Source organism: Artemia sp. Qi Xiang Cuo, chromosome 17 (assembly GCF_049724085.1).
Source record: "Artemia sp. Qi Xiang Cuo chromosome 17, ASM4972408v1, whole genome shotgun sequence".
Taxonomy (NCBI): Eukaryota; Metazoa; Arthropoda; class Branchiopoda; order Anostraca; family Artemiidae; genus Artemia; species Artemia sp. Qi Xiang Cuo.
Window position 1 is genome coordinate 25,889,025 of NC_142810.1, and position 23,282 is coordinate 25,912,306.

The window sequence follows — 23,282 nt, forward strand, 5'->3', positions numbered from 1 at the left end:
GTACTTGTATTTTATATGTTTCCGCTGAAACATGAAGGTAAGAATTTCTACTAACCGTTTGGATCGAGAGGGATAACGTCTCTAGCTCCAAGGACCTCAACACAGAGGCTATCATGATGGAAGTAAGCTCTGACAGTTAGCACACCATAGCCTGCTGCTTCAGTGGCATTCTGTTGCTCATCCATACGCTCTTTGTAGTATAAATTAATAAGAGCCTAAAAGAGAACATTAAATTGTTTTAATAAGACTTTAAAATGGTTACAAATATGATAAAGTTGTTTCTGTTATATATTTATCAAGGGAAGAATTTACTAAAACGCATCCTCATGCATGGATTTATCGAATAAGAAATATTTTTATAAGTTTTTGGTTCAACTCCTTTAAATTTCAAATAAAATGCTAAAAATAAATATTGTATTTTGGTATTGGATCATTCCAATACAAATTGAAGTGGGGCGAACCTTTATGCTCTCTGATGCCATTGAAAGCAATTTATATTGAGTTTCAGCAAATTAATTAAATACTTTCACTTTTTTTTATTGTTTTGTCAAGCAGAATTTCTGGCAAGCCACACAGGCTACAAAGAAGTTTAAGCATTTTTTTACAAGTGCAATTTCTTTTGAAAAATAGAAATGGCTGTAACTCTGGAATAGTCTAAAATATTCTGGTATTTTTTTTTTATTTGAATGGTAAAATCTTTCTAAATAAAATGATACCCTCCGTTGCGAACTATGTGCTCAAGTTCTTTGGCTTTAGTCTCCTAATAATTTTGTTAGATATAAAAAATACAGTTTTCTCACAAAATTTAATTTTAATTATTCGGATTTTTTTGAGTCGTCTCATGAGCAAAATTATATATTTTCCATCGAAAAATGCTTGCCCAATTTTTTTTTTTTTTTTTTGCTAAAGTCTTTCAATTTTTCTTTTTTTTAAAATCCGTAAATTCAAATTTTATTGTAAATTCAAATCCATTTCTTACAAACAGAGAAAATAATTTCATTCAGGAAAATATTACATATCAAAAACCTAATAAAAAAATAAACTGGTAGCGTTCGAACAATAAGGGAATTTTAACCAAAGTTGCTCCTCAGAAATGGGACTCAAGGAACTAATTTTCGGGTTCTGTACCTTGAGCAAGGAAGTTTTGGGTGAAAAAACAACTACGATATCCCAAATTTTAATAAATTCAGTATTTCATAAATTAAATGACTGACAGCAAGATGTTTTTATGCCTGACTGTATGGGGTGAATAACATCAATATTACCCCTCGATCCTCTTGAATATCCTTTGAAAATATTCGAGGCAGAGACTAACTCCCTAAATTTTAAGATAAACTGTAGAAACAAAATCAAGAAAAAACTGTAAGAAAATATTTATGAGCTTCATATGGCATGATATGTAAGGAGTCTGTATATATACGCTATTTGTAATACATAATTTGAAAAATAAATTAAATGGTCTAATAGTAAAGGTTTATAGGAAAACTTTAGAGGGTGTAATTTGCACTTCTGTTGTAAAATAAAATCAAGGCTGTGTTCCATGGGTTAGATGGGTAAACATCAAAACAGGACTATATTGGCATAAACAAACTTGCTAGGCTGGACTAACCTCTAAATTAGCATTTTTACTAGAATGGATAAAATGATTAGTCCGCCTTTAACTCCAAACACCATCTGTAAGTGTACATTTCTGTTCTTAAAATATGAATTAGTTTGAAAAATGCACTGTACTCAACAAACTGTATCGGTTGAATAATCACATTAAAATTGTATCTAACATCAATAGTGCTAGCTTAAGAAGGTCTTTTTTCTTACCTGCGTTGGAGTCCTATCTAAGTCCAATCTGCTTGACAGCCTATACCACGTAGGGGTGTGCAGCCCTTCTATAGAAACTCCTGCTCCTTCAGCGTGAAAAAAATCTTCAAGAAGCTGTAAAGCCTTATGCAGTCGCTCATAAAACGGGGTTAGTTTTTCCTGGAAAATAATTTTGATTGACTGAAAAATTTATGATATGCAAATAGTGTTATTTAAAACCGATTTAAGGTTTATCTTGGGGCCGACGCTCCAAAAACAAGCAGTATTATTGAAACTTCAAAGCTTTATTAGCTCGAAAAGATGTAAAAATACAATTATTGAGAGAGAGAAGGAAATTTATTATAGATAGATAGATAGATAGACAAGTGTATTAAAGCAAAAAAATCTGGCCATGAACCCTAAAAGAGCAAAAATATACTAAACTTACATCGGCGATCATCATCAAAAGTACAAATATAATGAGCTTGTATCAGCCAACATCAACAAACACTTAAATGAAAAATACGCTAAAAAACAAGTTGCTTTAACAACATACACTTAGAAACCTACACTTAATTTGCTTTTTTTTTAATTTAATTTGAACTCAACACTTTAGTAGCAAAAGAGAAATGCAATGCAATTTCTTAAACTTGATATAAATGGAAAAATAAGTTAAGCTTTACTCGTTTTATTTAACAAAAATTCTAGATACCTTCCTATTTTATAAATAAACTGAGGCGACGTTCTATTTAAGATACGTACTATATAATTAGAAAATACAAAATTGAAGATCCAGCCCAGGAAGAAAAAGTTGCCTCAAGTGCTCATGAAAAACAGGAAAGGTTGTTTCAGTCTGTAGGTTCGCAGTAAAGCATTAAGAACCTAATCGGAAATTTAACAGGTTCTACCTCAAGACGAGAAAAAAATGGTTGGGTGCTTCCAAGAAAACTCACTTTGAAAAAATCAGAACACAAAAATATCCTAATCCAAGTATGCATTATTTGCTCCGATAGCATTGCTAAGATTCTAACAAAGTTGGAAAAGTTGGCCACGTGGAAGCTATCTACATTTTCGGTTTTATCTCTTTTAATGGATTCTTTTTAAGGCAGCTTAATATATTTCTTTCTCAAAAAGGAATTAGGCCTATGGATTTTCCAGGAAGTTTAGACCTATTAACAGAAATATTCGATAACGAATAAAATAGAAGGAAGGGCCAGTTACTTCATATTCACTTTGTTTAATCGCAATAGTTTTTGTTCTTATTTTATAATCCAATTAAACGAAAAACAGTTCACGGTTAAAGACTTTGAACATCTATAAGTTATTTCTCCTAGCATCCTGTCTCTCATAATTTTGCAAGATTTTAAAGCTGACATAAGAAAAGTAGTGCACATTTTGCTGTCCAACACCATGGTGTCTACAATCTCAGAAATTTGATAAAAAAATGGTGGCGTCTCTGTCTTTATTCATGGTTTGTTTCCTTGGGCTACAGCGTACAATATGGGCAGTAATAGATCTTGTGGAAATTTTACCACACCTTATGAAAGTCATTGACCCAGCAAACCAATGTTTAATATATCCACTGCAATTATTAGGTTCAGAATGCCTTAAATGATTGTGCGAATACAGCAATAGTGAAGTGGTACTTGGTAGAAGCATATTGTAAAAAAGAAAGACCGAGCATCATACTCACCAAACGAAAATAAAACATCACTAAACAAAAGAAAAGCACAACCATATTGAATTTTTCACTTTACCAGTACTTCAATTCAGGCTGTATCTTGAACATCCATGGATCTGGATTTAATAGAAAAAAAAATTATCCGAAATAGACTTCCTAGTGGCTCAGAATCATAAGTAACTTGAACGGTTGCTACAAGGATACGGCATCTAGCTACTGTCATTTGACATTGCTAGAATTTTGTCAGATGGTATCGTCTCTTGATGAAGATACTTAATAGATTTAGAGGCCCTGGAGACCTGTTAGAAGTAATTTATAGCCTCATGAGCTCCTTCACTGTGGGGCTGATTTCGTTCTGAAGAGGCTGATTTCCCGAGATCCTCCAGCAAAGACAAGCACTCCCTAGAATAGTATATATGAGTGTACGGTTTTCCTTGTATGCTTTCATGACATATACACGCTGTATGCTGTTCCTCCAAAAGAGCTGTTGACACCTTTCCAAAAATCAAAATTATAACCAATAGGAAGAAGGACTATACTGTTACTTGTGACTCTCTAACAGTTACTTAGTAAGAAGTTCTATGTTGTATCTAGGGCTATTTTTGACAAGCATATAAACGAATCCACCCCATCCAGCGAGTAAAACATATACAAAGGCACACTGATCGTTTGATTTACCCTTAGGGAGCACGCAAACCTATATCTAAGATAACAGGTTCAATGAGCATTTCCCTTCTACTTGGACTGATCTTCGCGGATGCGTTCTCCTTGCAGAACCTCTCTATTGATTCCATTAAAACAAAGACACAACAAGCACCTACAGTCTTGAAATGGAATGAAATAATGGACTAGCGACATATTCGAGGCTATAATGCATCTAGTATCGTAAAGATGGGTGTAACAAAAAGGTGATTTTTAAAAGTATACGTAAAAATTTTAACCCAGAAACTTCTAAATTGGCTTTTTTGGGATTTAAAATGTAGATTCTTTGAATTTTTAACCTAAAAAATTGGGATTATATGCAACAAACGGAAATTTCAGAAAAAATTAAGAATTTGTTCATTATCAGAAGAAATCAACAATGAATAAAAGCAGTAAAATATAGCCAGAGTGGCCGCCATTGGTAGTGTAAGTCTGATTGAACTATTTACTATGTTTTAAGTATCCCTTATGGACAAGCGAAAATTAATTATAGAACATTACTACTACTACTACTACTAACAACTCACCGCAGCACCAAGCCGCCTGAGGCCAACACAGCTACGCACGATCCTCCTCCACCCCAATCTATTCAAAGCCTCCCTTTTTACACCCACCCGCGAAATTCCCAGGTCCTTTAAATCTGTCTTTATGACGTCCTCCCACCCCAGACGGGGACGACCTGCTTTCCGTTTAGCCCTAGATGGTTGGCCGAAAAGAACAATCTTCGGCAATCTGTCATCCTTCATCCGCACAACGTGCCCTAACCACCTCAACCTTTTCTTTCATTATAGCCCTAGAGATCGGTATTGAACCACATTTTTCGTATAGCCTATTGTTTGAAATACAGTCAGTCAGTTGGGTACCCAGAACAATCCTTAAGCAATTTCTCTGAAAAACATCTAGCAAATCTTCATCCGCTTTTCGGAGCGTCCATGCTTCAGAGCCATATTTGACCACTGTCATCACTGTAGCTTCTAATATTCTAATCTTGGTTTGCAGACTTATCTTTCTATTCTTCCAGACTTTTTTTAACTGTGAAGAAAATCCTGAGCCTTGGCTATTCTATTTTTTACATCTTCACTGCTCCCACTATCTTTACTAATAATACTACCAAGGTAAGTGAAGCTGCCCGATCAATCTTTTCATTACCCAACGTCACCTTTTCATCTTCACTTATTCCTAGCCTTAGTGACTTAGTCTTCCTAACATTAATTTTCAAACCAATTCTAGCACCCTGAACTCGCAAAACCTCAAAACTTCATTCATTTTGCTAACACTTTCATCTAGGATGCTTAAATCATCAGCATAATCCAAGTCCAGGAGACTTTTTCCTCCCCATTTGATTCCGTGGTCTCCCATTGCCTTTCCTGTGCTCCATAAGACAAAGTCCATCAAAATGATCCATTTAAAGAGGGATAGAACACAACCCTGCTTAACTCCAGAATTAATACAAAGCCAGCTGCTAATCTCATTTCCTACCTTAACCGCAGCAGTGTTATTCTCGTACATAGCACTAATCACTGTAATGTATTTGTCTGGTATACCATACAAGGATAAAACCTTTACTAAAGCTCTTCTATCAACAGAATCGAACGCTTGCTCGCAATCTATAAAACTGAGGACCAAAGGTGTTTGAAAACTCAGGCAGTTCTCAATTATTAACTTAGGAGTGAAAATTTGGTCGACCAATCCTCTATCTTTTCTAAAGCCGCACTGTTCTTCTCTTAAAACTATGTCTACGGCATCTCTTAGTCTAAAAAGCATATCATATTACCAAGTAATTTACTACCTAAAGAGGCCATACTTATGCCTCGATAATTACCACACTCACTTTTATCACCTTTATTTTAAAGAGGCTTGATTAAGGTTTTCCAAAAATCGTTAGGTACTTCCTCTTTTTCGAAAATCATATTCATAATCTTCAATAACTTATTTCTGACGTTAGAGCCACCATATTTAAGAAACTCATTTACCACCATATCAGCACCTGGAGCCTTATTATTTTTTAATCCTTTTAGTAATGTTGCTATTTCCTCCTCACAAAACAAATCTTCCTTCACATCCAAAGTATCACAAACTTTTTCATTTTCCTCTATATTTTTTCCTGCAATTCTATCTCGGTTAAGCAAGTTCTCAAAATGTTCGGCCCATCTCTCTTTAGTTTTTCCCTTATCGCTACTTGTGACCTCATTCCTATTTTTAACTGGGACAAGTCCGGATTGACTACTCCCTCTCAATTTGTTAACGTGCCAGTACAATATTTTACTATTATGCCGTCTAGCTGCATCTTCCAGATCCTCGGCAATTATATCCATTGCCTCCACTTCACATCTCCTTAGTTCATATTTTAAGACTTTCTCCACTTTCTGTACATTCCTTTTGTTTTCATATGATCTATCACTCGGATAATTCTTGTACAAGTCCTTTCTACTTTCTACTAAGCATAAAGCTCTTTCACTTATATTATTAGCTGCAGTTCTGGCTTTCTTCCCTAATACACCTTCAGCAACTTCACAAATTGTTTTCCTAAAATTATTCCATCCATCTTCCATATTGTCAGATTTTAAACTCTTAAGTTTAGTATTCAACTGTTCCTGGAAAGTTTCTCTCAAATTCTCGTCCTGGAGTCTAACAACATCATAACTTCCCAGGAGGTAGTTACCCTTCCAAAATTTCAGCTATGAATTAACCCTTGACACTACTAGATGGTGATCTTTACTTGTAACATCAATAACAGCACTCCTATATACCCTAGTATCTTGTATTGATCCTGCCAGTCTTTGGTTTATTATAACATAATCAATAAGGTTTGCTGTGTTACCATCACGTGAATACCACGTTAACTGATAAACAATTTTATGACCAAACATCGTATTAGTTATAACTAAATTGTTTTACATACAAAATTTCAAAAGTCTGTATCCACTGCTGTTTTCTTTTCCTACGCCAAATTTACCTAGGCTGGGATACCATCTATTCCTATTTCTACCAACCTGGGCGTTAAAATCTCCCAGCAATAACATCATATTTCTACCTGGGACCTTGTCTATTTGCCCCTGTAACTGTATGTAAAATTCATCTGAGTCCCTAGTATCTCCGTCAGTCGGTTCTACAGGGGCGTATACTACTGTACCTGATACCCTGAACTTTCTAGTCATAAAATGAGCAATTAGTATTCTATTATTAATACCTTCCCAGCCTAAACAAGACTTAGCAGCTTCCTTATTCATCATGAGCCCTACTCCTTGTCTATGTACCCCATCCTTCCTGCCTGAGTAAACAAATTATATATCACCTAATTTCATGCTTCCTACCTCTGGGATATGAGTTTTTTGGAACTCCTAATAAATCCAGTTCAAATCGTCTGAATTCGTCAGTCAAAATGTCGATACGATAGTTATTTTTTAATGTCGTAACATTCCAAGTTCCAATTTTCATGTTCTTTAAATCATTGAAATTATTTTCGCCTCAGGAAAAGCAATGATCCCGGATACCAGTGCAGGACGGGGATCACATATCTTCTCAAGTCTACACCAAAGTGCTTAAGCCGGCTTAGAACCTGACAGCAAGAATTCCCTGGAACCTCCATGAATGGAGGCTTTGTGCAATCCTGGGCCCATCTAAGTCACAACATGGTTTTCAGCACTTGGCGATGCTCTTCTATCAACAAGAGTCGAAATCCTGCGCAGACATTCTCAAGCCTATTACCTCCGACTCATTATATATTCATGCCTACAAATATTATGCTACTACGGGGAGGCAACCCATAATAGATAAATTAGCTAGGAAGAGTATAGTCTTTTAGATGAAAATAGGGGTTTTTCATCTCTTTTTATTTTTTTTTTGTTGGCTTGCCTTAATAAATGTATTATTTTTGTTTGTATTATTTTGTTTTTAATTACTTGCTTTTAGCCTGTGTGTTTCAACGTTGATCCTCCTTGACCTAATTTCCAAAGTGTTTGCTAAGTTAATCCCTTAAACTAGCTTAACTTTTATATTGTTTTACTTTGATTACTAATTGGGCTTTGCTAGCTTTTGATAGTTGTCTCTCAATATAGTATTATATTATCTAACTATCTATAAACTATTAATCTAGTGGTTATACTAGAAGTTTGTTTAATACTCACCCCTGTGTTTGCATCACCTTGAGATTCTAGTTCTACGAGTAAGATGTCCCAAATTCCAATTAAAGCTCTCTTGAATGCAGCATCCAGTAAGCCAGCTCGGAATTCCGTGAGTTTAACATCCAAACTGTCTAAAAGAGGTGCTAGTGCAGATTCAGCAGGAAGACTATCTGGCGACCAGGCCAAGTGGAATACATGTCGACGAACTTCTGGTCTCATCTGAAATTTGATTGGGAATGAGTGAAATAACGGTCATCGATGCATTCAAACTAACCATACGCCAATTTAGTTCTGTACACCACCGAGTAGTTAAGGTCTCATTAAAAGCTAAATAAGTTTGTACTACTTCATTGACATTAAAATCTGTAATCAAAACTTCAGTTACATTTCTCTTCAAGGCCATCTAATTAGAAGCAGCACTATAGCGTTGTCTTACAGAGGGGCAAGAGAAGGGCTAAGCACATTTTGGTACAAATCTCTAAAAAGGCTTGGGCAATTTAAACCCTTTGAAACTAGACTTAATTAGCTATAAAGTAGTGATGTAAATCAAAAGATATTATATATACCCAAGTTAACAAAATAGGGTATTTGTAATATCACAGGAACGGATCAGAGATCGAGTTTAAACTTTCATGATTTTTTTTTAGGGGTAGGGGAGGACAAGGGGACCTTGAATATTTATTTGGGGGTCTAAATAGTTTGGTCTATAATCTATTTAGAATCATTGGCGCAATAAGTCCCTCTGGGACTAGAATTTATTAGAGGTGAAATATCGATTTAGACCGGAAGACCCTGTTTATGCATATTGTCGAAAGAGCGTAAGTGTGTTACTTCTAGAACAGCTTGGGGAATCGATTTGAAACTTTCGGACGATGTTTGGGGTGAAGTAGACCTAGAGTTTTGAGCTGGGAGGGGGGGGGAGTTTAATTGAAATAAACTGTGCCTCTATGTTATCAAAATGGCACATTGTTACATTTTGGGAACGATTGGTGGGGATCTAGCTGGAAAATTTTGGACTATTTTTTGTTGGGGGCTTGGGGAGAAAGCTTCTTACTCTGTGTTTACAGGAACTAGATGAATTGACCATAAACTTGCCATAAACTGAACATAAACTTTTCTTGATATCGATTGCATTGTGACGTAATTGGGCCGCTCTGCAAAGGGGTCTTCCGTATCTTGAAAGGGTTTCATGTTCATGCGATCAAAGATCAGTGCACAATTTCGACAGGTTGATTGAAGTGATGGAAATTAGATTCTGATACATCCTCAACTCTGAAGACCAACCTGAATGTTTTGGTACTATTAGCTCCAGTGGAGCCTTGAATCCATTTACAGTTAAGTAGTGAGGTAAATAAAAGACAGTTTAGTCAAAATAACGCGTCTGTAACATCTTATAAACGACTGGAGCAATGGACTGGAAACTTCCACGGAGTTTTTGGGAAGAGCTAAAGAACTTCAGATTTTACATTCTGGGAAAGGGATAAGAGTGCTAAAATATTTTGTCGCCTATATGCTGGTTTACCCAAAATAGGGACGTGAGCTTTGTCTTAAAAGCTTGAAACTTTATCCATAAGATATTGGAGTAAGGAAACCCTAATGCACAGAAGGAACCTGAAAAGACTTTCTCCTCCCGAGAATTGGTAAAAAAAAATTTGATCATCTAGGACTCACAAAATTTTCGTTCAACCAATTTAGCTGATTGTTTTGTACTGTTCCGGAACAAAAGACTAAAAGGTATGGGATGCATAAAAGTGTGTCTTTGATTTTTCTCGCTCCAGTCAGCTTGATCATTAAATTCATAAGCCTCTCTGCCTGGTGGAAGCCTATACAGAAAAAAAATGTGAAAGTAATTTTGGCTGTATCAATCCGTGACGGCTGAGAACTGGCCACAATTTTTTCGTCTGTGATAGACTCGATCTCTATGGTAGACCTCAAAGAAAAAAACAATCAGACTGGCTGTATTTATATGTGACACCTGAGACTAGGCTCAAAAAATCAAGTTTTCCCAAATTGGCTGAAACCTGCAGGTTATGTAGACCGAGACAAGAGGACCTCAATGAAGAATAAAGTAATAGACAAAGAACTGTTGTATTGACTCTTGACGCCTAAAATAGGCTAAAAAAAAATTTTTGTCTCCAATTGACTTGCAACTTACAAGGGACGTGCAATAGGCCATACGAACCTAAGAGAAAAATATTCGAAATATTTGACCCAAAATGGGTCAAATATTATTTTTCTACGATCTGAGGGAGAATTCTATGGTAAGTAGACTGGACAAAGGGGATCTTAACCGGGACGAAATATTTCGGAAAAAAAATTGTTTCTATCGATTCTTAGCACAAAAAGTTTGAAATTTTTACGCTGATTAAAATTTCCGACCATGTAGATGCCTCAAATAAAAACTTCAGGGCTCAATTAATTTCAATTTTGACCAAAAATAAAGGAAAAAAATTAGTTAAATTCGATCGTGATGTCTTTTTTTCCTTATGACAAAAAAAAAAAAAAATCAGAACTCTCTTTTTAGAAATGACCTTGAACTATATTTATTTAAACAAACATTCAGTTGCAATAAAACATACCATAAACAAATTCTTTTAATAAATCTATAGATTAAGAAACGTCCATATTCATTTTCACGCAATTTTTCAATTCATATGAGTAATAGTCCCCCTTCTCATCCACCCAATATTCTATAATAAAAATATTACGAAAAGTTAATTTCACAGAACTACTACTAATTTAAATTTGGCAGAATTTACAAATTTATCCCAAATTTAAATTACAATCAAATATTTTAACTCTTAAGCATAAAAACAGATAAAATTTCAAATTTTGCTCATGTTTATTAGCAATAAAACAATCATGGTTGCAGCAGTAGCTGCAAGTTAAAAAACGCGTTTAAAAAAACAGCCTAGTGAAAAAAAAAATTCCATCTAAGAATGATGCAGAAATAGTGACTATTATTTTCGTTTGTCTCAAAAGTAAAAGTTTATTGCGAAAAGAAATTTATGGTGATTTCGAAAAAAAACCCTGAAAAACCTCGAAAATGGCGTCAGATCAAAATGAAAAGTGTACAATTGAAATCAGCATGGTCAAAACCATTTTATGGAGAAATTAGAGCCCCCTCCTTAAACAACAAAGAAAGTCCCTTTTTTGCATTGGTAGCACTGATCTGTCTCCCGTTTTTTCGTTTTTTTTCCAGGCCTAGCGGGTTACCATAACATCATAGAGAAACGCTTAATGGCTGATCCAAAAACTATTTCTCATATCTACGTACTTTTTATAAATTCCGCCATTTGCATGTGCCATATGGCATTAAAATGGCACTTTTTGAGCCATTTCTCAAGGTGTGGTGCTAGCGGGCTACCAGAACATCTTAGACAGCTTTTTATAGCCCCTATAAGAGATATTGCTCATATCTACATTCTTTCTATAAATTCCACCCTTTGCAAGTTCCAAATGGCACTAAAAACAGCACCTTTGGTGCCATGTTTCAAGTTGAAAAGCTGGGCTAGTGGGCTACCAGAACTTTTTAGAGAGATGTTTAATGGCTAATTTGAAACTATTGCTCATATCTACGTGCTAATTATCAATTCTACCACCCGTAAGTGCGAAACAGCACTGAAAACAACACTGTTGGTGCCACTTCTTAAGTGGAAAAGCTCTGAAGTACAACACAGGTACTATTGTAACAATTATGCTCCAAACCCTTAACTAGATGTTTACAAGAACCCCTCCTATACACTCCCCCTCCCAGCCCCCTTAGTAAGTTTCATAAATCGTTTGCACACCAGTAAGCTACTGCAACATTACCCGGCTACCACACCATCTTAGATAGATGTTTAATGGATCAATTAAAAGCTATTGCTTATATTTACGAGGTTTTTTTTTTTTACTAATTCTACCATTTATTAGATTTCACAGATTTCAATGTTAACTAGTTTCTTGGGAAAATTTGCAATGAACTCTTTGTCATAATTGAAGCAGTACCTACAACCTAGTAAAGAGCGGACCATAGCCCGTAGTAACTAAAAGTTAAAAAAACGGTCAAACATTCTTTTTTTCTTCTTTTTTCCAGGCCTAGCGGGTTACGAGAACATCAAGAGCTCATTCAAAAGCTATTTATGATATGTACGTGGTTTTTATCAATTCTGCCATCTGCAAGAGCCATATGGCGCTAAAAATGGCACTTTTTATGCCATTTCTCAAGGGGTGGGGGTAGCGGGCTACCACAACATCGTAGATAAATTCTTAATAGCTCATATCTAAAATATTGATAATATCTTCACTCTTCCTATAAATTCCACTATCTGCAAGCTTCAAATGACACTAAGAATGACTCTTTTTGTGCCATGTCTAAAGTAGAAAAGCTGAACTAGTAGGCTGCCCGAACTTTTTGGAGTGATGTTTAATGGCTCATTTGAAAACTATTGCTCATTTCTACGTGCTTTTTATTAATTCTACCATTATTATCTGAAATTTAGCCTTGAAAACAACACTTTTGGTGCCACTTCTTAAGTGGAAAATCTTGGTAGTATAAAACGGTATCATTGTAATAATTATGGTCCAAAACCGTTAACTGGAGGTTTGCAAGAACCCCTCACGTATGTTCCTCCTCCAAGCCCCGTTAATAGGCTAAACAATTAAAGTCCAACAAATTTCAATATATCAAATTAGACTATTAGAGGCGTGGTGCTGTTAGTACAGCACTGGGCTTCAAATTAGATTATCTTGCGTTCGATTCCTGCTCGTTTTTTTCTTTCTTTTCAATCCCAGTTTGTCCATTCTTATGATTATTTTTCAGATAATCCCCCATTTTTGCAAAGTGATAGACTCATTTTTTAAAGCATATCCTGGGAAGGCTCATTTTAAAGCTATTACTCATACCTACATGCTTTTTATCCATTATACCGTCTATAAGTGCCATATAGCACTATAAACGGCACTTTTTGTGCCACTTCTTAAGTGGAAAAAGTTTGGAAGCATAAAATGGTACCATTGCAATAACTATGGTCCAAAGCCCTTAACTGGAGGTTAATAAGAGTAGAGGAGGAGGTGCTACTCCCATTGCTCACCCCTGCTGCCACCTACAACTTTTTTTGCACCCCATATATGGGCATAGCCTCCCTAGGGAGAACACGTGGTTAATGGGGTCAATGACCTCTTTTTCCAAGATCGATTTATTTGATGTTTCTATGTGTAATAGCTCCGGGGTGAAGGTTGCACATGCGCAGTGAATTCTAACGGGAACAATTTTATTGATCTAGGACTCGAGGGGGAAGTGGATTTCCGAGAACTTGATTGCGTAATCGATCGTGAATGTCATGGTGTCCAGAAATAGTATTTGTTGTTGTTTTGGTCATGTACATGCTCTCAGCGAATGTTATGATCCAGAAATAGTATTTGTTGTTGTTTTTGTCATGTACATGCTCGAGGAGAAGGTCATGGTGTCCAGAAATAGTATTTGTAGTTGTTGTTATTTCACGCTCTCAGCGACTGTTATGATAAAGAAATAGTATATGTTGTTGTTTTGGTCATGTTAATGTACGAGGCGAATGTCTTGTTGTCCTGAAATAGTATTTGTTGTTGTTGTTGCTCTCGCCAATGTTATGAGTTTCCCGGGAACAGTTAGATCACGTGGTTCCTTCTCAGCCAATCAGCGAGTCGGATACATCCCCCCTCTCAGCCAATCAGAGGCCTGGTTACATATGATTTTCCCCATTACATAACAATTCACCCTTGAGATTTCGTATATAATGGGCAAGCAATATGATTCAATTATCAGAAAGTATTTTGACGCTGTGTAAACAACAATGGATAAATTTGATGAAGTTGAAGTCTTGGCAGCTTCAATTAGCAATGTAAGTTCTGTTTTCATTTTTTATTTTCAAACGAATTTTCCTTGGACATCCTCCAGTATATTCAGCTAAAACGTAAATATATTCCTTTACCCCAAATCCCCCTCCCCCCCAAACCATACAAACATCATTATAATCAATGGAAAACATAAAATATATTCTTTTACCATCGAAACCTAACCCCCCCCCCCCCACCATTGTTTTACAATCCCAAATTCTCGCAAAAAGAAATAATTCTCTTTTCGTTAAAGTTTGACTTTTCTCAATTGTAATCTTTTCTCTGAGACATCCATCGCTCTGTTGTTATTAGCTCGCTCTGATTTGACACAAGACTCCAATGTGAGGCATATAATTAGCTATCACCCTTTCCGGCTTACAAACGCGGTCAATGGAACTATTCTTCCGTCAAATTAAAACACAATGATGCAATAATTAAGCGAAGACCTACACAACCTGTGAGGAAGTAGAGAAACAAGTTATTTTCGAATTAAGGTCTAACAATATCCCCCTCCCTCCCCCATTGTCATACAATCCCAAATTAGCGCAAAAAGAAATACCATTTTTATAACTTCATTCCATATATATTTCCATCTAAATCCCCCCTCCCGCCACCCACTCTAATACAAACTCCACTATGCTATCTTTATAGTCTTTAGAAGACTATAAAATATGCTCTGTTTAACCATCGAAACCCTCCACTCCTTACGACTTTAATTCTTGCAATAGAAATAATACTCTTTTTATCGATATTTCCAGCTAAAGTGACCGCTGACTTCTGTCAATTTTTAGTGAAAATGCCGTTCTGTTTTGACACAAGACTCTCTGGTGCGTGGCTAAAATTAGCTGTCACCCCTTTCCGGTGTGTTTACGAACGCAGCAGCCAAAGTCAAAAGGAACTGTTTCTCATGTCAAATTAAAGCGGTTTCATGCAGACAATTGCAATTTATTAAGCGCAGGCATATATAATCTCTTTTTTGGAGAACAAGTGAAATCTCTTTATTTTCAAATTAAGATCTAATAATATATTTAGGACATTGGCGAAAGGGGGAGGGGGCCATGACTCAAGTCTATCGCCATCATTGTAAGGTGAAAACAAACTGATTCTTCGCGTGAAAAGTAAGGGGGTGGGTTTAAGAAAAAGATACATTGCTTTATTATGCGTAAATTGAATAGCATTTTTACCATATCTTTCGGTTGATGGAGGGGGTATTTTCCCATGTCTTTTCCGTGGAGGTGATTTTCTTTGGGCTGTTTTTTCTGGGGATGTGGTAAATACCAGCTATCGTAAAAGGATATGGAAAGATAAAAAATACCGTTAATACTTTAAATGCGTCAAACAAGGCATGCTCAATACAGATTAAAACCAGAAAAGAACAGAGATGCCTAAAAATAAGAAACTAGGCTGACTTATATAGGCCGGCTTTTGAATGGTTCAGTGAGCTGTAATTCTCAGATTCAAAAAAGGATGCAATTAGTATATTTCACGAAATTTTTTTACGTTGTGCTTTCTTTGTGATAAATACTTTTCTAAACAAATTATGTTTAATAACTTTCTTTCTGCAAAAAAGGGGCAAATTATTTCAATACTAACTTTTTCCCTTCTTTTTAAGGAAAACTATGAAGAATGCGTGTCCCCTCCACCCAAGAAAGCCAGAGTGGACGAGATAAGACCATCAGTGCCAGCCCCAATGCAGCCTGGGTTTAAGTTAAAGAGAGAGTGGACGGCTTCTTATAATATGGTGAACCATGCCGAAGCTATGCAAGATCGTGAAATAGCCGGTCCAGTCACACAAGAACATAGCGACGTCGCCCCGTCCATCCTCCAGCATACACTACCTGGTCCTTCGGGTGCCCAAGTGCAGCCGGGATATGCAAATGGAATTATTTTTTCCTACCTTTCTATTTCTTCATTTTTCAGTCCTTTTCAATCCCAATATAAAGTTATCTCTGTGAGATATTAAGCCCTCGCCCCAACCATTGTTTTAAATTTATCTCCCTCGGAGATATCTAAATGTAATTTTTTACAATTAAACCACTCTTGCCCCCCCCCCTTCCTCGGAGATATCGAAATGTAATTTTTTACAATGAAACCACTCTTTTCTCTGCTCCCCCCTCCCTCGGAGATATCTAAATGTAATTTTTTGCAATGAAACCACTCTTTTCTCTGCTCCCCCCTCCCTCGGAGATATCTAAATGTAATTTTTTGAAGAGAAACCGCTCTTTTCTAATATTTGCTATCGCTTCGATATCTCATAAGCGAATATTTTTAGGTAATTTCTATTAATAATCACTGCCTTTGAAACTCATAATGCTATTTTTTCTAATCTTTGATATTTTCTCTGTTGCCATCTCTTCGCTGTTATCTCATAAGCGAATATTTTTCAAGGGTAATTTCAATTCATGCTCACCATTTGAAACTCAAAATCCCCTATTTTTCACAATTGATTACCACAAAGTTTCAAGAGAATGAACTGAGTGAGATTAATCACATTTATCTATTTGTCACATATGAACCCCGTAATTTGCGCAAGGACATTTTAAAATAACTTTCGATCTTACAAAGCCTTGCCAATAGTTTAGTGATGTGGAAATATTGTTGACGATATATTGAGTTAACGGTTCTCGAATTTAATTGTACTGTTTCCCAGAGAATACGCTTGGAAACAGAACAGACATGAGAATTAAAATAATCTAGGCTCATTTGGAGTCATAGACAACCTGTACGGGGAGTAGGCAAAACGACTTATGCCACCTAACAATACGGTTTTTTGGGGCATTAGGTAAACGGCTGGGAGCCGCGGAGCCCGGAATGCGCCGGTGGGTCCGGGGAGTGCTGTGGGGGTATGGTTAGGGAAGTGCCGGGGGATGCGCCACGGGCCAGGGAAGTGCCACAGGGATGCGCCACGGGTCAGGGAAGTGCACCACGGGTCAGGGAAGCGCCACAGGGATGCGCTGTGGCTCCGAAAAGCGCCACGGATGGTCCGGGAAGCGCTGTGGGGCAAGGTTAGGGGGGGGGGGGAGCGCCAAAAAAAGAACAATTTTAAGACTTTGAAAATAAATGAACAAATTGTTGCCGTTCATGTCATATCTTAGATTATCTTCAGTTGTATTAACAAAGTGTTTTTGAGCAATTATAATCCAAATTTTATAAACAATAGGGGATGATTTTGAAAGCTTTGAAAATATGTTATTTTTTCAGTTACAGACTGTCCTGGTTCCATACTCCCCATCTCCCCCTTGCTCGTCAGTTGGAGAAGGAGAAGAAGATGCACATGTGGAGCTCCCCAACAATTCACTATGGGATGATTCACATCAAATTACTTTTAATATTGATGAGTTTTTTGCTTATTTTTTAAAAGTATATAGTAACACAGTTGAGCTTGTAGATTTGACTCAGAACAAATTGAAAATTTTAATTTAATTTACAGGGAGCCTCCCAACATCCGATACCCTCTCAACTCCACTTCGAACACCTGAAGTGGAGCATTCGCCAGATATTGTTGAACCGCTGGGGGGAGGGGGTAATATACCCGCGGGGGAGGGGGGTACAACTCACTCAGACTTTTAGCTGTCCAACAGAATTTTAAATCTTATAGTTGTTTACACTGCAAGGTTCGGTGACCCTTTTTAATTTGCTTTTGTCTGGTAATTTTGTCTTTGATCCTGTAGAGATTGTACATAACTATGTAGACTAAATTAGTGCACTTAAGGAGAACTAAATTCAATTGTGGGGAGGTAGGGATTCAATTAAGGTTTCCATTGTTCTAAAAGTTTTTTATTTGAATGAGGAGAAAAGCGAGGTTTATTATTATTTTATACATTCCGAGATGCGTTTGGTTTATTCAAATTTAGAAAATTTTGAGGGAGGTTTCATAGATTGGGTCGATCAAATTATAGCGCATCTCGAGAACTTTAATGAAAACGGTAGTGGGTATCTAGTTCTATTTATTGAAAATTTAATCTTTAATATTTGTAAATTTAAGAAAGATTTTATTTTAAGAGGGGGGGGCTGGGTATGAAAGGGAGACAGTCATAAAATATAATACAGATCTAGTAGGTTGTCGTGGTGTCCTGAAGATCTGTTTTGAAACAGATCAAAAGTGTTTCAGATATGCTTTCATCATCTCAGCATTCGAACCTATAACTCGGGACGCTACCAAGAAGAATTTAGACATTTGGGCTGTACATGGGAAGGAAGGGTCCACTTTTCCCATTTTAGATTTTTCTTGTCTAGAAGAAAAATATCCAGTAACGCTTCAATCTATTGACATTTTTGAACGGGCTAATGCCAACTTGAATATTGGCGCTGCTGTGGTCCAATACGACTCTGACTTTGAAGATGGAACTCGTTTAAAAAAGAAGGGGGTGATATTCTCCGTCAGGGCTCCGTCAGTTGATGTGGTTAAACACTGGGTTTGGTTATTATACACGCCACCAAGTCAACCGAACGCACTCGGGCATTTTAATCCGATCAATGACCTTAGGAGCGTACTGGGGGGGAGTAAGCAGAGGGGGACCCATTTCTACTGTCCAACATGCCTCTCTCGAGTCCGTAGTGAAATAAAACTACGGAGTCACATGAAGCATTGTAGCCTGTACGGCTATCAGACAGTGGAAACGGTTTCAGGGGATAGGGCAATTCTACAATTTAAGAAATTCCAAAACACTTTCCTCCAGTGCAACAAAATATATTTAGTTTGTGAGGCTCAGCTAGTGGGGATGAATTCCCCCCAATTTCCAAACTGATTCGAAGAACATCTGACCGTTACAGTGTCCTATCCACTCATACAAAGAGACAATTCTAACGCACGGCATTTGTTAGAAGTAGTAGAGACATTGGATGAGCGGGACGAGTGCATGGTCAAGGCATTGACTAAACTGATTGGCACGGCTAATGGTGCTATTTCACGTTTGAGAAATACGCATTATCCAATGGTGTTGTCTGCAGAGGATCGTATCGCGATTAAAAATCAAAAAATATGTTGGGTTTGTAAGGGGGAGTTTGCAGAGGTGGATAAGGGGACTAAAGGGAAAAGTGGGGGGAGGGGGAAAGTTAGAGCTCAGGACCCGGGGGGGCAGGACCTAGCCGCGGGGGGTAGTAATTTTAGAGGAGTTGCGCATCAATCGTGTAATTTAAATGTTAGCCAACAGTTTTTTATCCCTGTTTTTATTCATAATTCACAGTATGATTTAAAATTTATTTTACCGGCACTGTCACGTATGCACCGGGGGGGAGGGGGAGTAGATTGTTGATGGGTAAATAGTTCATTTACCTATAACATAATTCCCAAATCAGCCGAGAAGTTATTGCTTCTGGAACTTAAATGGCAGGCAGTGTATAATAGCATACGTGCTGTAATAAAATCAGGTTTTTAGATTCCTTTAGTTTTGTCCCCAAGGCATTGAGTCAACTGATTCAAGTGCAAAAAAAGTGAAAATTTTGATAGCTTTCCCTCGTTTAAAAAACACTGTCCAGACAGTGAAATGTGTGATATATTGACCTGCAAATGTGTCTATGCTTACAATTATTACTGTTCTGTTGCATGCTTAAGTAAGGAGAAATTACCTCCAATTGAAGCTTTTTACAATTCACTGACCAACAGTGAATGCACAGCCGAGGAGTCTGAGTTTGCCAAGAAGGTGTGGTCCAAGGGGGATTGTAAAAATGGGTGGGATTATTGTAGACTGTACTTGGCCAGTGACGTTCTAACTCTGTTGGATATAGTCTGTAAGAATACAGACCAAATCTATTCAGAGTTTGGGTTAGATATAGGATACTATTTGTCCAGACCCCATTTACTGATCGATTTGATTTTAAAAATTGGCAAGGAGGAAAAAAGGCCTTATCGTCGATATAGATCAGCACCTTTTTGTAGAGCTTTCATTGAGGGGTGGGCACGTTTTTTACGGAGACCGCATCTTATCAACCGATCCAAGCCGACAAAGCACCGGTGTAAAGTCAAATGCAGTGTTCTTGGACATGAACTCATTGTACCCCTCGGCAATGTCACACTACTCTTTGCCATGTGGGAACAATAAATGGCTTGAGAATCCTTCTGAGGTCCCCGACATTACCACCGTTGAGGTCACTGGGCCACTTGGATGGTTCTTTGAAGTTGATGGTCACATTCCGCTGGTACTTCACGACTCAGTCAAAGATTTTTTTTATCCTTGAATCAATCAACCCGTGAGCAGGGACTCTCTGAGCCCCTACAATCGTTCAGTGGTTGTGGATATGGGGAAGCATTGGACCCCCTCCAAACAGAAACTGATTGCTGATTTGTACCCTAAAGAGAATCTCGTTGTTCACCATGTGCTCTTGCATTGGATGGTGAGCAACGGTTTCAAGATCACGTAAATATATCGGGTCCTTAAGTACAATCAGCGACCATACTAGAAAACATTTATAGATACCTGTGTCGATAAACTCTCTCGGGCAAATTCAAAAGTGGTGAAGGACGTATATAAACTCATTCTAAATTCTGCGTTTGGCACAATTTGTGAATGCCTACGGACCAGATCTTTCTGTAATGTCGTGACTGACCCTCTAGAGGGTGCACGAATTAGTGCCAACCCCAATTTTACATCTTTCAAGAGCATAGAGGGCAGCATGGTTCTTCTACACAGGTGAAAGTGAAATGTAGTACTGATCAACAATATAGCAGGAGGTAGTTCAGTACTAGAAATTTCCAAAAAGCTCATGTTGTCGTTCTTTTACAATGTGTGCAAGGTGCAATGGCCACGGGAGGGGGAGGTTCAAGTTTACTATGGTGATACAGATTCTCTGCTGTTAAAGGTAAATGGGACTGAAGATTTGGATTTATTGGGTGATTTGCAAAATGGGGAATATATCCGCTCGCGGATGGATTTCACCAACTGGACTCAATTACTCTACCCCGAGTTGGTGAAAAGTCAAGCCCCCAACCAATAGATTCTGTTCACATCAGAGTTGTGTAGAGATTTGATAGCCAGGGGGATGGGCAAAGGACCCAAAGTTTAGTGTGGTGAACCTCAGAGTATGGAAGAAAAGAAGTAATTTAAAGGGGTGACAAAGAACTTTTTAAGGAGTACATTTAACAGGAGTGCGTACTGAGATTGTGTCTAAAGTAGTATAGTTCCGAAAGCACAAGTGCTTGTAATTTACTCTCTACAGTATAGAAATTATGCTGTGAGAATAGCGAATAATGTAATCTTGTCCATATCCGACAACGTCTATGTGCTTAAGAATGGTTTGTCTGTCCTACCCCACAGACACTACCGTATTTTAGACAAGGTGTAATGCATAGAATATCGCAATCAACTTGGTCTGGATAAATTAACCTAATCTGACTAACCACCACCCAACCGGTTCATAAATTAACCCAACCACCGTAACTAACCTAAGCACTAAACATCACCACCACTAACTCAACCTCACCTAACCTAGCCCATAGCAGTGACGGCACCTATTGTTTTTCGCACCGCGATTCCCGGGGGGTGGGGTCCCTTCCCACGGCCGCCCAGGGGGGGGGTCCCGCCCGCGGCCGGCCGGCCTTCGGCCCCGCGGCCCGGGGGGGGGACCCACACACCTTTAAATTCATAATAAAGTTCAACTGTGCTATTAGCAATTTCCCTGAGGTTGTGTATATTCAGTTGTATAAAAAGTGTTGTATAGAAAAGTGTTTGTTGTTTTTTTTTGTACATAAAATTTTTTAAGTTGCTGGACAAAAAGTGTTGTTGTTGTACATAAAGTGTTTAAAGACAAAAAGTGCTGCTGATGGACAAAAAGTGTTTTATTATAAAGTGTTATCGTTGCAGTTCATGTTGAACAAATAGAGTTTTCATTCTGACCATGAAATTTTGTAAACTGTTCTTGTTGAGTAAGTGTTATTATTTTTATCATTGTTCATGTTGACTGCAAATATTTGTATTCATGCAGTGTCGAAATAAATGCTGCCATGAAATATTGTTTTTTGTTGTTCTTGAATAGATAGATCTATGGGGAAAATTATTGCTACTACTTATTCATTGAGCACATATGATTTACAGTTAGTTGTAGTCCGACTGTTGTCCCCAACAGCAGCATGTATCAATTTAAAACACCCTTCAGATCGTTTCTGTGTGGGCCGTCAATGTCGGGGAAAACAACACTTTTAACTAGAATAATTCAAAATTGCGATAAAATGTTTTTGGAAAAACCGAAAAAAATCTACTATTGCTATAGTATTTGTCAGGAGTCATATGATAAAATAAAAGCTAGTGCCACAGCCATACCAATACAATACATACGAGGACTTGATGTTTTGAATAGTATTGAATCGAACTCGTGGTTGATAATTGATGATTTGGCTGAATCTATTGAACAGTTCTCACAGGAAACGCTAAAACTGTTCACCGTTCGCTCCCATCATGAACACATTTCCGTTACTCTGGTTCTACACAATCTGTTTCATCAGAGCAAATGTATGCGAACCCTTGCTTTGAGTTGCACCGTCTATATTATCTATTGAGTTGTTCGCGATTCTCGCTCGCTCATAACTCTCAATAAGCAGATATACCCCGGCGCCCCTAAATTGCTGTTGTCAGCGTACACTCAGGCGACTAGCAAGCCCTACGGTTATATTTTGCTGGATCTTAATTGGAGCACGCCAGAGGATCTACGTGTAGTCACCGACATTTTCAATAATTAAATTACAGTAGATCTTCCGGTGAACAGTAGAAAAGACTATCAGTCGCCATTATGACACTGAAGAAACTATACGAACAACGGCATCTGTTTTCCGTTTTAAGCACTTCAAAACCATTGCTTAGGAAGGCTATACTCAAACATGGGGTTGACAATGATTTCATTAATCTAATATCTGAAATTTGTTTAATTTTAACGGCGGGAAATGTAAAACTGCCTTATGGTTTTAGACAACATACAAACAAAAATCTTTCCAGTTGCCGCGTCTGGTCTTTTAAAAACAATGGAAAACATATAAAAAGACCACGGCTCCTTCAAGCGGGTGGTAGCTTTTTCACACTTTTACTATCGATAATTGCAGGACCTGTAAACAATTTTTTCTAGGGAGAGAATGGCAAAATGATATAAATTGACACCATTTGAACTAGTTCTCTCACCCATCGAACATATTGAAGACA

General features: G+C 37.4%; 1 protein-coding gene across 1 annotated transcript in view; it reads right to left on the reverse strand.

The window, feature by feature from the left end:
• LOC148942049 (BAI1-associated protein 3-like) overlaps positions 1 to 23,282 on the reverse strand; it is a 62,562-nt gene that overhangs the window by 18,872 nt on the left and 20,408 nt on the right. The window contains exons 3-5 of the mRNA XM_089103512.1: positions 8,305 to 8,520; positions 1,816 to 1,974; positions 56 to 215 (exon numbers count right to left, since the gene is read on the reverse strand). Coding sequence (XP_088959638.1) covers positions 56 to 215; positions 1,816 to 1,974; positions 8,305 to 8,520 — 535 coding nt within the window. The remainder of the gene's footprint in view (positions 1 to 55; positions 216 to 1,815; positions 1,975 to 8,304; positions 8,521 to 23,282) is intronic.